This window comes from Phaethon aethereus, assembly GCF_964289735.1.
Source record: "Phaethon aethereus genome assembly, chromosome: W".
Lineage (NCBI taxonomy): Eukaryota > Metazoa > Chordata > Aves > Phaethontiformes > Phaethontidae > Phaethon > Phaethon aethereus.
The window spans coordinates 31369312-31386201 of NC_138581.1; the positions used below are offsets into that span (position 1 = coordinate 31369312).

General features: G+C 48.4%; 1 protein-coding gene across 1 annotated transcript in view; it reads right to left on the reverse strand.

The window, feature by feature from the left end:
* The window catches only part of LOC309415061 (ras GTPase-activating protein 1-like), a gene marked incomplete at both ends in the record, with an annotated part of 144954 nt that overhangs the window by 14447 nt on the left and 113617 nt on the right, over window positions 1–16890 (reverse strand). The window contains one exon of the mRNA XM_082012453.1: window positions 839–925. Within this exon, the coding sequence (XP_081868579.1) occupies window positions 839–925 (87 nt within the window). The remainder of the gene's footprint in view (window positions 1–838; window positions 926–16890) is intronic.

The window sequence follows — 16890 nt, forward strand, 5'->3', positions numbered from 1 at the left end:
ATGGTTTAGGGGACATGGTGGCGCTGGATTAATGGTTGGACTTGATGATCTTGAAGGTCCTTTCCAACCTAGTGATTCTGTGATTCTGTGATTCTGTGTAACATGACTGGGCTGGAGCAGAGTAATGAAAAAATCTGGGACAGCATAGAAGTATGTATTTTCAGAAATGAACACTGTCTTGATTCTGAGTGATCAGCACTAGGAGTCTTCACTGATACAGAGAACTATATATTCCAATGCAGACAGTACCTCAGTGAAATCTAATGACAGTCCAATCACCTTTCTGAGAAGGTATTAGTTTCCTTAACATGTTATGTCTGCATTTTAAAGGACATTCATCTTAGCATATGTAAGATTTTCCCAATAATTAACACACACTACATAGGAGTCCCTGGATAAGGCATGGTCCTCCCAGATGGCATATGACAGGAACATCATCTTCAGAGGTCACTGCTCTCCAGAGGTATCACAAAGGTTAACTATCACTTTGAGAAAACTTTTTCTCTTTCCCAACATGAAAAAGGAAACAAATATTTTAGATTAGTTTGTAAAACTTAACAAAATACAAGTAAAGTCAAAGTTAAAGCTATTAAGTATAGCTATACTGACCTCTATACTACACCTCTAGAAAGGCTCCAACAACATGACTAAGAATCTAGCAAGCTCTTAATCCTTAACTGGTGTATCATACCCCAGTACCATAATAATCTTATTCTTGTAACCTATATAAGTATTATAAAGTTTTGGCACTAAAAGGAAAAATAGATAAGCACACTGAAGTATGACAATAATAACACGTCAAAAGATTACTTTCAGCATAAAGTGACAAGTAACTTACCTAACAACTCTTGTTTTCATTGTGGTATTAGCTGGCCACTTGTTTTGAACAGACTTCTGCAAGCATCCATAAATGTATCTCAACGTCCTGCAAAAATAATAGTTAATTAATCATTTAATTGAAAAACTTCACTGGATAAAAAAAGCTGGTCAGAAAGGATCTAGTCCAACCTCCTGCTTAATGCAGAACTATTATCAATACTAGGTTTATAATTCAGACATAAGCTTTAAATTAATTTAAAATCTGCTATGGCAGTCCATTTACATAGGCAAAGTCCTCAACTAATACACTCTTCTATTTGTGTAGGTAAAATTCTGATTATTCACATGTGCATTAAATGTTTTATAATACTTTTTTCCTATTCCTTAGGCAGTGTTTCCTTGAAAAAAAAGATGGCTTGGTGGCTTTTTTTTTCTTGGTTTTTTTTTACACCTTTTAACTGAGTGAATAACAATTTCTGTATCCATAAATACAGCTTAGGTGTTTACAAGTAGTTAAGCAATAGTTCTTTCCAATCAAAAAATAGGAACACTCTGGTGTAATTCAGAAAAGGTAAGAGATGCACCATATACTTAAAAGAATGAAGCTTTTAATGCTAACTTTGCCATCACAAAATAAACTTCTGTGCTATTCTGGCATTCTGTGGTGAGTTGACCCCATCCGGCAGCTAAGCCCCCACCCAGTCACTTGCTCACTTCCCCTCAGCAGGATAGGAGAGAGAATCAGAAGGGCAAAAGCAAGAAAAATTCATGGGCTGACATAAAGACAGTTACACCTCTTTGGAATAGCCACAGCATTTTTTTTTCAAACATTCTATCACTTCATTAGGGTTCTGTAGTTGTTCAGGAGTAAAGTTCCAGACCATTGGAGGTGAGAACTTCTCTAGGTACCTGCCCATATTCTCCCACATGCCGTGCCACCCATGACTATCCCACCTCATGGTAGATCTCTGGCTGGTATTCTTAAATAGTTGTTTAAACTTAAACAAGTACAAGACCTGTATATTCTTCTGGGGAAGAGTGGCTGGAAAGCTGCCTGGCAGAAAAGGACCTGGGGGTGCTGGTTGACAGCTGGCTGAACATGAGCCGGCAGTGTGCCCAGGTGGCCAAGAAGGCCAACAGCATCCTGGCCTGTATCAGAAATAGTGGGGCCAGCAGGAGTAGGGAATTGATTGTACCCCTGTACTCGGCACTGGTGAGGCCACACCTTGAATACTGTGTTCAGTTTTGGGCCCCTCACTACAAGAAGGACATTGAGGTGCTGGAGCGTGTCCAGAGAAGGGCAACGAAGCTGGTGAGGGGTCTGGAGCACAAGTCTTATGAGGAGCAGCTGAGGGAACTGGGGTTGTTTAGTCTGGAGAAGAGGAGGCTGAGAGGAGACCTTATCACTCTCTACAACTACCTGAAAGGGGGTTGTGGTGAGGTGGGTGTTGGTCTCTTCTCCAAAGTAACTAGCGATAGGACAAGAGGAAATGGCCTCAAGTTGCACCAGGGGAGGTTTAGATTGGATATTAGGAAATATTTCTTTACTGAAAGAGTGGTCAAGCATTGGAACAAGCTGCCCAGGGAAGTGGTGGAGTCACCATCACTGGAGGTGTTCAAAAAACGTGTAGACGTGGCACTTTGGGACATGGTTTATTGGGCATGGTGATGTTGGGTTGACAGTTGGACTTGATGATCTTAAAGGTCTTTTCCAACCTTAATGACTCTATGATTCTATGACCTGAAACGCATTCACGAGACCTAACAATAGGAGTATGCTGGTTTTAACATCCCAAGGATATTAAAAATTCTCAAGAGTTATTGCAATTAGCTTGGAGGAGAAAGGGAAGATGAAGGAAGGTGTCTCCTCCATGGACTGTCTCTCCAAGGAGAAAAGGAAAGAACTGTAATTACTAATAGTTTCAGACAGGTAGCTCCCGAAGTACAGAGGTGATGACAATACTGAATACAGATACCAAATTAGCCTCATGGCCAGTGTTACATAATACAGAAACATGATAATCTTGATCCAGCTCCCAGGGATGATCAGCAGCACAACAGGGAGCATGTACAGCAATTAAGGTGTTACATAGCACAATGACTTTGAGAGCAAATACCATAACACTGTGACCAGCAATGATTAAACTGATATAATGAATGCTTATAACAAATTTGTTTTATCACGCTCTGGTCAAATCTGTCATTATGTCAACCCTTCGTGCCCCACATTGGGCACCACAAAGGACTGTTGTGGTTTAACCAGGCAGGTAGCTAAAACAACCACACAGACATTCGCTCACCCTTCCCCACCCCAAGGTGGGATGGGGGAGAGAATTGAAAAAAAAATAATGTACAGCTTGTGGGTTGAGATAAAGACAATTTAATAGGACAGGAGGAAAAAAAGAGAATAATAAAAATGAAATAACAATAACAATGATAAAAGAATATACAAAACAAGTGATGCACAGCACAATTGCTCACCACCCGCTGACCAATGCCCAGTTGGTTCCTGAGCCACAGACCCTCCCCGGCCAACTCCCCCAGCTTTATATACTGAGCATGATGTCATATGGTATGGAATATCCCTTTGGCCAATTTGGGTCAGCTGTCCTGGCTGTGTCCCCTCACAGCTTCCCCTACACCCCCAGCCTTCTCACTGGCAGGCCAGCATGAGAAGCTGAACAGTCCTTGACTGCTTAGCAACAACTGAAAACATCAGTATGTTATCAACATTATTTTCATCCCAAATCCAAGACACAGCACTATATCAGCTATCAGGAAGAAAATTAACTCTATCCCAGTGGAAACGAGGACAGAGGTAAAGCAAAAGCTGTGCACGCAAGCAAAGCAAAACAAGGAATTCATTCACCACTTCCCATCGGCAGGCAGGTGTTCAGCCATCTCCAGGAAAGCAGGGCTTCATCACGCATAACAGTTAACTTGGGAAGACAAACGCCATAACCCCAAATGTCCCCCATTCTTCCTTCTTTCCCTGCAATTTTATCGCTGACCACAACGTCATATCAGATGGAATATCCCTTTGGTCAGTTGGGGTCAGCTGTCCCAGCTGTGTCCCATCCCAACTTCTTGCCCACCTCCAGCCTACTTTCTGGGTGGGTGGGGGGGATGAGGAGAGTAAAAACAACTCTCAGCACTGTGCAAGCACTGTCCAGCAATAGCCAAAACATTGGCATGTTATCAACACTGTTTTAGTCATAAATCTAAAAGACAGCACCATACAGGCTGCTATGAAGAAAATTAACTCCATCCCAGTCAAAACCAGTACAAATCTCCACCCCTTATTCCATACCATCCTACACTATCCAGTACATCCTCATTAACCACCACCACCCCCTTCCCATCCTTTAGTATACATACAGATATCATTCCCTTAGTCTGTGGGCCTTGCCATGAAGGGTCCATAAAATGTCCACTGAGTTCATTTAAGTCTGTGACTTGGGCTCCATCTGTTATGGTGGTCACTCAGGACAGGAGAGGTGGTGTGTTGCATGGAGTTATTGGGCACCAAAGACAGCTCAGGTCAGGTCACTGCTGCACTTGCCCGGCTTCTTGCAAAGCTCATCCACCGTTAGTTTGGGTGGTTCCTGTTACAGTACTTCTTATAGCATACAACTCAAGTAATGGGTTAAAACAGTTTAAATATATATCCATTAAAATCTCCACCCCTGGTCCTTTTAGCATCACAGAGACGTGGTGGGATGGCTCCTATGACTGGAGCATTGAAATGGAAGGATACAGGCTCATTAGGAAGGACAAACAGGGGAGATGAGGAGGGGGTGTCGCCCTCTATGTCAATGACCAGCTGGAGTGCATGAAGCTCTGCCTGGGGATGGATGAAGAGCCAACCAAAAGCTTATGGGTCAGGATTAAAGAGAGGGCAGGGACAGGTGACATTATAGTGGGGGTCTGCTACAGGCCACATGACCAGGAAGACCGAGCAGATGAGGCCCTCTATAGACAGATAGGAGCAGCCTCATGGTCACAAGTCCTGGGTCCTCATGGGGGACTTCAACCACCCCGATATCTGTTGGAAGGACAACAGAACAGGGCATAAGCAATCCAGGAGGTTCCTGGAATGCATTGATGATAACTTCCTTCTCCAAGTGATAGAGGAGCCAACAAGGAGAAGTGCTATGCTGGACCTTGTTCTCACTAACAAGGAGGGGCTGGTGTGGAATGTGAAGCTCAAGGGCAACCTTGGGTGCAGTGACCATGAAATGGTGGAGTTCAAGACCCTTAAGGCAGCAAGGAGGGTGCACGGCAAGCTCACTATCCTGGACTTCAGGAGAGCAGACTTTGGCCTCCTCAGGGATCTGCTTGGTAGAGTACCATGGGATAAAGCCCTGGAGGGAAGAGAGGCCCAAGAAAGCTGGTTAATATTCACGGATCACCTCCTCCAGGCTCAGAAGCGATGCATCCCAACAAAGAGGAAGTCAGGCAAAAACGCCAGGAGGCCTGCATGGATGAACAAGGAACTCCTGGACAAACTCAAACACAAAAAGGAAGCCTACAGAGGGTGGAAGCAAGGGCGGGTAGCCTGGGAGGAATACAGAGAAATTGTCTGAGCAGCCAGGGATCAGGTTAGGAAAGCTAAAGCCCTGATAGAATTAAATCTGGCCAGGGACATCAAGGGCAACAAGAAAAACTTCTATAGGTACGTCGGTGATAAAAGGAAGACTAGGGAAAATGTGGGCCCTCTCCAGAAGGAAATGGGACACCTGGATACCCAGGATATGGAGAAGGTTGAGATACTCAACAACTTTTTTGCCTCAGTCTTCACCGGCAAGTGTTCAAGCCACACTGCCCATGTCGCAGAAGACAAAGGCGGGGACTGGGAGAATGAAGAACCACCCACTGTAAGAGGTCAGGTTCAAAACCATCTAAGGAACCTGAAGGTGCACAAATCCATGGGACCTGATGAGATGCATCCACGGGTCCTGAGGGAACTGGCGGAGGAAGTTGCTAAGCCACTATCCATCATATTTGAGAAGTCGTGGCAGTCCGGTGAAATTCCCACTGACTGGAAAAGGGGAAACATAACCCCCATTTTTAAAAAGGAAGACCTGGGGAACTACAGGCCAGTCAGTCTCACCTCTGTGCCTGGCAAGATCATGGAGCAGATCCTCCTGGAAACTATGTTAAGGCACATGGAAAACAGAGAGGTGATTGGTGACAGCCAAAATGGCCTCACTAAGGGAAAATTGTGCCTGACAAATTTGGTGGCCTTCTATGACAGGGTTACAGCATTGGTGGATAAAGGAAGATCGACTGATGTCATCTACCTGGACTTGTGCAAAGCGTTTGACACTGTCCTGCATGACATCCTCATCTCTAAATTGGAGAAATGTATTTGATGGATGGACCACTTAGTGGGTACAGAATTGTCTGGATGGTCACACTCAAAGAATTGCAGTCAACGGCTTGATGTCCAAGTGGAGACGAGTTATGAGTGGCGTTCCTCAGGGAAGGTAGAGTATTGGGACATTTTTGTTGGGGACATGGACAGTGGGATTGAGCACACCCTCAGCAAGTTTGCCAATGACACCAAGCTGTGTGGTGTGGTCGACAAGCTGGAGGGAAGGGATGCCATCCAGAGGGACCTGGACAGGCTTGAAACATGGGCCCATGTGAACCTCATGAGGTTTAACAAGGCCAAGTGCAGGGTCCTGCACCTGGGTGGGGGAAATCCCAAGCACAAATACAGGCTGGGGGATGAAGGGATTGAGAGCAGCCCTGAGGAGAAGGACTTGGGGGTGTTGGTTGATGAGAAGCCCAACGTGACCTGGCAATGTGCACTCACAGCCCAGAAAGCCAACCGTATCATGGTCTGTATCAAAAGAAGTGTGACCAGTGGGTTGAGGGAGGTGATTCTGCCCCTCTACTCCTCTCTGGTGAGACCCCACCTGGAGTACTGCATTCAGCTCTAGGGCCCCCAAAATAAGAAGGACACGGACTTTTGGAGACGGTCCAGAGGAAGGCCACGAAGATGATCAGAGGGCTGGAGCACTTCTCCTATGAAGAAAGGCTGAGAGAGTTGGGGTTGTTCAGCCTGGAGAAGGCTCCAGGGAGACTTTATTGCAGCCTTTCCAGTACCTGAAGATGGGGAGGGATTCTTTCTCAGAGAGTGTACTGATATGACAGGGGGTAATGGCTTTCAACTGCAAGAGGGTAAATTTAGATTAGATATAAGGAAGAAATTCTTCACTATGAGGGTGGTGAGGCACTGGAACAGGTTGCCCAGAGAGGTGGTAGATGCCCCATCCCTGGAAGTGTTCAAGGCCAGGTTGGATGGGGCTTTGAACAACCTGGTCGAGTAGAAGGTATCCCTGCCCATGGCAGGGTGGATGGAACTAGATGATCTTTAAGGTCCCTTCCAACCAAAACTATTCTATGATTCTATGACCAGGCTATAGAGTTTAACATTGCAGTGAACTCAATCGTTTGCCCCTGCTCCAGCATGGATCCTCCATGGGCTGCAGTCCCTTTGGGGGCATACCTGCTCTCGTACAGACTTATCTACAGGCTACAGTCCCTTCACAGGGGTGTACCTATTCTAGCATGGACTTATCCACATACCAGTCACTTTGACTCCAGGTCATACTGGAGTTCCTCCAGGTCCAGTATGGCAGCACTCAACCGTGGCATGACTTCATTCAGACCACAATAGTCCACTGTTAGTCTCCACCCTCCATCAGACTTTTGTAGGCCATATGGAACTATTCAAGGGTGACTAAGCATCACTGATCATTCCTTGACTCTCCAACTGATGAATCAGCTAATGGAGGGGAACCAGGGAGTCTTGGTTAGTGCAATATTGCCACTAGTTCAATGTTGTGTACCCTGGTTTCCACTGGAATAGAGTTAATTTTCTTCCTAGCAGCTGGTATAGTGCTGTGTTTTGGATTTAGTTGTTGCTGAGCAGTGCTGACACCAAGTCAAGGACTCTTCAGCTTCTCATAGTGCCCTACTAGTGAGGAAGCTGAGAGGGAAAGAAGCTGGGAGGGGAAACAGTCAGGACAGCTGACCCAAACTAGCCAAAGGGATATTCCATACCATACGACATCATGCTCAGTATATAAACTACGGGGAAAGCTGGCTGGGGGCCGCAGCTCGGGAACTGGCTGGGCATCAGCAAGTGGTGAGCAACTTTGTATCACTAATTTTGTATATTCTATTAGTATTATTATAATATTCCCTTCTTTTTATGTTCTACTAAACTATCTTTATCTCAACACACAACTTTTACTTTTTTTCCCCGATTCTCTCCCCCATCCCACTGGGGAGAGTGAGCGAATGGCTATGTAGCGTTTAGCTGTCTGCTGGGTTAAACCACAACAGTCCTTTTTTGGCACCCAACGTGGGGCACGAAGGGCTGAGATAACGACAGATCTGACCAGAGTGTGTTAAAAAAAACCCAAACTGTTATAACCATTCATTATAATAGTTGGATAGTCGCTGGTTACAATGTTGACTTATTTGCCCTCAAAGTCATTGTGCTTGTTCTGAGAGTTGTGTTAAGTAACACTTCACTTGCAGTATATACTCCCTGTTGTGCTGTTTATCACCTCTGGGGCCTGGATTAATATTATTTTCCTGTACTGTGTAGCACTGGCTTATGATATGATAAAACCACCGGTTGTGAGACTAATCTGGTATCTGTACTCAGCATTACGGTTATCTCTGTACTTCGGGACCCCTCTCTCAGAAACTATTAATAATTACACTCTTTACCATTTCTCCTAGGAGAGCCAATCTATGGGGGAGACAAGGGGGGACACTTTCCCCCACTCCCTCACCTTCCACTTCTCCTCCAGGCTAGTTACAATAGTTCTTGAGAATTTTGAACATCCTTGGGATGTTCAAAACAGCATGTTCCTATTGCTATGTCTCCCGCGTTTGCTTCAGATCTTGTTTAAGCTTCAACAACTATTTAAGAATAACACCCAGAGACCTGCCCTGAGGCTGGATGGTTATGAGTAGCAGGGTTTGTGGGACAGTACGGGTAAGTACCTAGGACAGCGGGCACCTCCAGTGTTTTGGAACTTTACCTCTGAACAGGTGCAGTATCATGAAAAACTAGTAAAATATTTGGAAAAAGTATGCTGTCACGCTGGCAATTCCAGAGAGACACAAATCACTGCAATGTGCTGGGGCCTGGCCGATGCCTACTGAGCCCTGTTCAACACTGTTCAGTACCCTCAAGGGGAAGAGAATGTCTCTGGATCTGATGACAAAAAACAAGGCACTGCAGCTACTCCAACCCCTGTGACAGGCACTGCAGCTGAACCAAAGAAGCAATCCATGTTGATATCAGTCACCCATATACAAAAGAACAAATATTGGAAGCGAAAGTCAGCTCATTTAGTAAGGGAAAAAGCACTACCTATACTAAGGGGAAAAGTGGACGAGGCTGTCGTGCTTTAGCCCCAGCTGGCAACTAAGCACCATGCAGCCGCTCGCTCACTCCCCCATGGTGGGACGGGGGAGAGAATCAGAAGAGTAAAAGCGAGGAAACTCATGGTTTGAGATAAAGACAGTTTAATAGGGAAAGCAAAAGCCGCGCACGCAAGCAAAGCAAAACAAGGAATTCATTCACTACTCCCCATGGGCAGGCAGGTGTGCAGCCATCTCCAGGGAAGCAGGGCTCCATCACAGAATCACAGAATCACTAAGGTTGGAAAGGACCTTCAAGATCATCAAGTCCAACCATTAATCCAACGCCACCATGTCCCCTAAACCATGTCCTGAAGCACCACATCCACACGTATTTGAACACTTCCAGAGATGGCAACTCCACCACCTCCCTGGGCAGCCTGTTCCAATGCTTGAACCACCCTCTCCGTGAAGAAATTTTTCCTAATATCCAATGTAAACCTTCCCTGGCGCAACTTGAGGCCATTTCCTCTTGTCCTATCACTAGTTACTTGGGAGAAGAGACCAACACCCTCGTCGCCACAACCCGCTTTCAGGTAGCTGTAGAGAGCGATCAGGTCTCCCCTCAGCCTCCTCTTCTCCAGACTAAACAACCCCAGTTCCCTCAGCCGCTCCTCATAAGACTTGTGCTCCATCCCCCTCACCAGCTTCGTTGCCCTTCTCTGGACACGCTCCAGCACCTCAACATCCTTCTTGTAGTGAGGGGCCCAAAAGTGAACACAGGATTCAAGGTGCGGCCTCACCAGGGCCGAGTACAGGGGCATGATCACTTCCCTCCTCCTGCTGGCCACACTATTTCTGATACAGGCCAGGACGCTGTTGGCCTTCTTGGCCACCTGGGCACACTGCCGGCTCATATTCAGCTGGCTGTCAACCAGCACTCCCAGGTCCCTTTCCGCCAGGCAGCTCTCCAGCCTCTCTTCCCCAAGCCTGTAGCGTTGCATGGGGTTGTTGTGGCCGAAGTGCAGGACCCGGCACTTGGCCTTATTAAACCTCATACAGTTGACCTCCACCCATCAATCCAGCCTGTCCAGATACCTCTGCAGAGCCCTCCTACCCTCCAGCAGATCAACACTCCCACCCAACTTGGTGCCATCTGCAAACTTAATGAGGGAGCACTCGATTCCCTCATCCAGATCATCAATAAAGATATTGAACAAAACCGGCCCCAGAACCAAGCCCTGGGGAACACTGCTTGTGACCGGCCGCCAGCCGGATTTAACATCGTTCACCACAACTCTCTGGGCTCGGCCATCCAGCCAGTTCTTTACCCAGCGAACAGTAAACCTGTCTAAGCCACGAGCTGCCAGTTTCTCCAGGAGAATGCTGTGGGAGACGCTGTCAAAGGCTTTACTAAAGTCCAGGTAGACAACATCCACAGCCTTTCCCTCATCCACTAGGCGGGTCACCTGGTCATAGAAGGAGATCAGGTTGGTCAAGCAGGACCTGCCTTTCATGAACCCATGCTGGCTGGGCCTGATCCCTTGGCTGTCCTGCAGATGCCCTGTGAGCACTCCCAAGACGAACCGCTCCATGATCTTCCCCGGCACGGAGGTCAGGCTGACAGGCCTGTAGTTCCCAGGATCCTTCTTCCGACCTTTCTTGTAGATGGGTGTCACATTAGCAAGCCTCCAGTCATCTGGGACCTCCCCTGTTAACCAGGACTGCTGATAAATGATGGAGAGTGGCTTGGCAAGCTCCTCCGCCAGCTCTCTCAGTACTCTCGGGTGGATCCCATCAGGCCCCATAGACTTGTGGGTGTCCAGGTGGTTTAACAGGTCCTTTAACTGCTTCCTCCTGCATTATGGGCAGGTTATTGTGCTCTCCATCCCCATCTTCCACTTCAGGGGGCTGAATACCCTGCGGATACCTGGACTGGCTATTAAAGACTGAGGCAAAGAAGGCATTAAGTACCTCAGCCTTGTCCTCGTCCTTGGAGACAACGTTCCCTGCCATATCCAGTAAATCCAGTTCCCCTCCACATCACGCGTAATGGTGTCGTGGTTTAGCCCCAGCCAGCAACTAAGCACCACGCAGCCGCTCACTCACTCTCCCTCCCACAGTGGGACGGGGGAGAGAATTAGGAAAAAAACCTCGTGGGTTGAGATAAACACCGTTTAATAGGACAGAAAGAAAGAAGGAAACAACAATGATAATACCTACAAAGGAATGTACAAGAACAAGTGATGCCCAATACAGCAATTGCTCACCACCCAGTGATCGACAGCCCGTCCCCGAGCAGCGATTTCCGCCCCCCGGCTAACTCCAGTTTATGTACTGGGCATGACGTCGGATGGTAGGGAATATCTCTTTGGCCAGTCTGGGTCAGCTGTCCCAGCTATGTCCCCTCCCAGCTTCCCGTGCATCCCCAGCCTGCTTGCTGGCAAGTCAGCACAAGAAGCTGGACTGTCCTTGACTCCTCAGCAACAACCCAAAACATCAGCACATTATCAACAGTTTCTCATCCCAAATCCAAAACACGGTCTCACACTAGCTTCTGTGAGGAAAACCAGCTCTATCCTGGCTGAAACCAGGACAAATGGTTTCTTGGGAAGACAGATGCCATCACTCCTAATGTACCTCCACCCCTTCCTTCTTCTTCGTCTCAGCTTTATATACTGAGCATGACGTTATATGGTAGGGAATATCTCTTTAGCCAGCCTGGGTCAGCTGTCCCAGCTGTGTCCCCTCCCAGCTTCCTGTGCACCCCCAGCCTTCTTGCTGGCAGGCCAGCACGAGAAGCTGGACTGTCCTTGACTACTTAGCAACAACTCAAAACATCAGCACGTTATCAACATTTTCTCATCCCAAATCCAAAACATAGCCTCACAATAGCTTCTATGAAGAAAATTAACTCTACCCTGGCTGAAACCAGGACAGAGGCACACTACTCCGAAGCAGGGCCATCACGTGAATAGGAGGAAGAAGAGGAAGAACTCATAAATGATGCAGTAGCCACCCAATCTCCATCCCTGAGTGAGCTGCAAGATATGCGAAAAGATTTCAGCTGTCATCCAAGTGAGCACATTGTCACCTGGCTGCTCCAGTGCTGGGACAAATGGGGCCAGCAGCCAGGAATTAGAGGGTAAGGAAGCCAAGCAGCTGGGATCCCTTTCTAGGGAAGGGGAAATTGACAAAGCAATTGGAAAAGGAGCACAAGCCCTCAGCCTCTGGAGGTGACGCCTCCAGGTGTGAAGGAAATGTATCCTTTCAAGGAAGATGTTCTATGTCACCCAGGCAAGTGGACCACGATAGAGAGAGGTATCCAGTACCTGAGAGAATTAGCCAGGGTGGAGGTGATTTATGATGACTTGAACAATGAGCAGTTGTGCACACAACCCACGTGGTAGGAGTTTGTACGGAGCACACCATCGTCGTATGCCAACTCATTGACAGTAATGACTTGCAAAATACAGAGAGGAACCAATGGTGGATGAACTGGCTGGCCAACTCTGCCCATACGCAGAAAGTCTCTCTTCCTCCCTACAGTCCTGGGTCTCAGCTGTGGAGAAACTGTCTGAGAAACTGTCCCGGGACTTCCAGCAATTCAAAGAGGATATATCCTACTCCCCACCTCTATGAGCCAGTATCTCAGCTATTAGGAGTAAGCATTCTTCTGCTCAAGAGAGAGGATATGGGGGTACGTGCCATGGGCCACCCTGTGATTTTACCTGCGTGACCACGGAGAGGACATGAGGAAGTGGGATGGAAAATCTACCTCGAGCCTAGAAGCATGGCTACGTGAGTTGCAAGAAAAACAATCACAAAAGGGAGTTCTTTCAGGAAAACTGCTGTTCCAGTTTCTAGTGGGCAGTTCCCCAGACAGAGTAGAAGAGGTGATCTTACTTCTGATATTAACACAGAATCACAGAATCACAGAATCACTAGGTTGGAAAGGACCTTTAAGATCATCAAGTCCAACCATTAATCCAGAACCACCATGTCCCCTAAACCATGTCCTGAAGCGCCACATCCACATGTTTTTTGAACACTTCCAGGGATGGCGACTCCACCACCTCCCTGGGCAGCCTGTTCCAATGCCTGACCACCCTCTCAGTGAAGAAATTTTTCCTAATATCCAATCTAAACCTCCCCTGGCGCAACTTGAGGCCATTTCCTCTTGTCCTATCACTATTTACTTGGGAGAAGAGACCAACACCCTCATCACCACAACCCCCTTTCAGGTAGTTGTAGAGAGCGATAAGGTCTCCCCTCAGCCTCCTCTTCTCCAGACTAAACAACCCCAGTTCCCTCAGCCGCTCCTCATAAGACATGTGCTCCAGACCCCTCACCAGCTTCGTTGCCCTTCTCTGGACACGCTCCAGCACCTCAACATCCTTCTTGTAGTGAGGGGCCCAAAACTGAACACAGTATTCAAGGTGCGGCCTCACCAGTGCCGAGTACAGGGGCACAATCACTTCCCTACTCCTGCTGGCCACACTATTCCTGATACAGGCCAGGACGCTGTTGGCCTTCTTGGCCACCTGGGCACACTGCCGGCTCATATTCAGCCGGCTGTCAACCAGCACCCCCAGGTCCCTTTCCGCCGGGCAGCTCTCCAGCCACTCCTCCCCAAGCCTGTAGCATTGCATGGGGTTGTTGTGGCCAAAGTGCAGGACCCTGCACTTGGCCTTATTAAACCTCATACAGTTGGCCTCTGCCCATCGATCCAGCCTGTCCAGATCCCTCTGCAGAGCCCTCCTACCCTCCAGCAGATCAACACTCCCACCCAGCTTGGTGTCATCTGCAAACTTACTGAGGGAGCACTCAATTCCCTCATCCAGATCATCTATAAAGATATTGAACAAGACTGGTCCCAGAACCGAGCCCTGGGGAACACCACTCGTGACCGGCCGCCAGCCGGATTTAACGCCATTCACCACAACTCTCTGGGCTCGGCCATCCAGCCAGTTCCTCACCCAGCGAAGAGTAAACCCGTCTAAGCCACGAGCCGCCAGTTTCTCCAGGAGAATGCTGTGGGAGACGCTGTCAAAGGCTTTACTAAAGTCCAGGTAGACAACGTCCACAGCCTTTCCCTCATCCACTAGGCGGGTCACCTGGTCATAGAAGGAGATCAGGTTGGTCAAGCAGGACCTGCCTTTCATGAACCCATGCTGGCTGGGCCTGATCCTTTGGCTGTTCTGCAGATGCCCTGTGAGCACTCTCAAAACCAACCGCTCCATAATCTTCCCTGGAACAGAGGTCAGGCTGACAGGCCTGTAGTTCCCAGGATCCTCCTTCCGGCCTTTCTTGTAGACGGGCGTCACATTGGCAAGCCTCCAGTCTTCTGGGACCTCCCCTGTTAACCAGGACTGCTGATAAACGATGGAGAGTGGCTTGGCAAGCTCCTCCGCCAGCTCTCTCAGTACTCTTGGGTGGATCCCATCAGGCCCCATAGACTTGTGGGTGTCCAGGTGGCTTAGCATGTCCTTGACTGCTTCCTCCTGGATTATGAGGAGTACATTGTGCTCTCCATCCCCGTCTTCCAGCTCAGGGGGCTGAATATCCTGTGGATACCTGGAGTGGCTATTAAAGACTGAGGCGAAGAAGGCATTAAGTACCTCAGCCTTGTCCTCGTCCTTGGAGACAATGTTCCCCGCCATATCCAGTAGGGGATGGAGATTCTCCTTGGCTCTCTTTTTGTTGTTAATATATTTGTAAAAACATTTTTTATTATCCTTTACGACTGTGGCCAGACTGAGCTCTAGCTGGGCTTTTGCCTTTCTAATTTTGTCCCTGCTTGACCTAATGGGATCTTTGTACTCTTCATGAGTTGCCTTCCCCTTCTTCCAGAGGTGATAAACTCTCCTCTTTTCCCTGAGTCCCAACAAAATCTCCCTGTTCAGCCAGGCCGGTCGCCTTCCCCGCCAGCTCTTCTTACGGCACATGGGGACCGCCTGCTCCTGCGCCTTTAAGATTTCCTTCTTGAAGACTGTCCAGCCTTCCTGGACCCCTTTGTCCTTCAGGACTGTCTCCCAAGGGACTCTCTCAACCAGTGACCTGAACAGGCCAAAGTCTGCCCTCCGGAAGTCCATGGTAGCAGTTTTGCTGACCCCTCTCCTTACTTTCCTCACAATCGAGAATTCTATCATGTCATGGTCGCTAAGCCCAAGATGGCCTCCGACCACCACATCTCTGACCAGTCCTTCTCTGTTTGTAAACAGCAGGTCCAGCAAGGCACCTCCCCTGGTGGGCTCACTCACCAGCTGCATCAGGAAGTTATCCTCCACACACTCCAGGAACCTCCTAGACTGTTTCCTCTCTGCCGTGTTATACTTCCAGCAGATGTCCGGTAGGTTGAAGTCCCCCACAAGAACAAGGGCCAGCGAATGCGAGACCTCCGCCAGTCGCTTATAGAATGTCTCATCCGTCTCTTCATCCTGGTTGGGTGGCCTGTAACAGACTCCCAGCAGGATATCTGCCTCATTGGCCTTCCCCCTCATCCTTACCCACAAGCACTCTACTCGGTCTTCACAATCTTCGATTTCTATGCAATCAAAACACTCCCTAACATACAGAGCCACCCCACCACCTCTCCTTCCCATTCTATCCCTTCGGAAGAGCTTATAGCCATCCATTGCAGCACTCCAGTCATGAGAAGCATCCCACCATGTTTCTGTGATGGCAACTACGTCATAGCTGTCGTGCTGCACAATGGCTTCCAGCTCCTCCTGTTTGGTGCCCATGCTGCGTGCATTGGTGTAGATGCACCTGGGCCGGGCTATAGATTTCAACTCTGGCACGTTGAACCTACCCCTAGGTTCAACTCTAGTGAGCCCAGTTTTAGCCCCTCCCCCCTCCAATTCTAGTTTAAAGCCCTCTCAATGAGGCCTGCCAGCTCATGAGCAAGAATCCTTTTGCCCCTTGGACACAAGGACTTCTGATTTGGATTCACAAGAAGTGAGTAACGGATACTATGACCAGGATCCTAGAGGGGCCCTGCCTCCAGACAGGTAGAGGAGAAGGATAACAGAGTTTATTGGACTGTGTGGATTCAATGGCCTGGCACATCAGACCCACAGGAATATAAGGCTCTAGTGGACACCAGTGAACAGCGTACCATAATGCCACCAAGCCCTATAGGGGCAGAACCAATCTGTAGTTCTGGAGTGACAGGGGGATCCCAAGAGCTGACTGTGCTGGAGGCCGAAGTGAGCCTAACTGGGAATGAGTGGCAAAAGCACCCCATGGTGACTGGCCCAGAGGCTCTGTGCATTCTTGGCATAGACTACCTCAGGAGAGGGTATTTCAAGGACCCAAAAGGGTACCGGTGGGCTTTTGGTATAGCTGCCTTGGAGATGGAGGAAATGAAACAGCTGTCTGCCTTGCCTGGTCTCTCAGAGGACCCTTCTGTTGTGGGGTTGCTGAGGGTCAAAGAACAACAGGTGCCGATCGCTACCAGAACAGTGCACCAGCAGCAATATCGCACCAACAGAGACTTCCTGTTTCCCATCCATAAGCTGATTCATGGACTGGAGAGCCAAGGAGTGATCAGCAAGACTTGCTCACCCTTTAACAGCCCCATATGGCCAGTGCGAAAGTCTAATGGGGAGTGGAGACTGACAGTAGACTACTGCAGCCTGAAAGAAGTCATGCCACCGCTGAGCACTGCTGTGC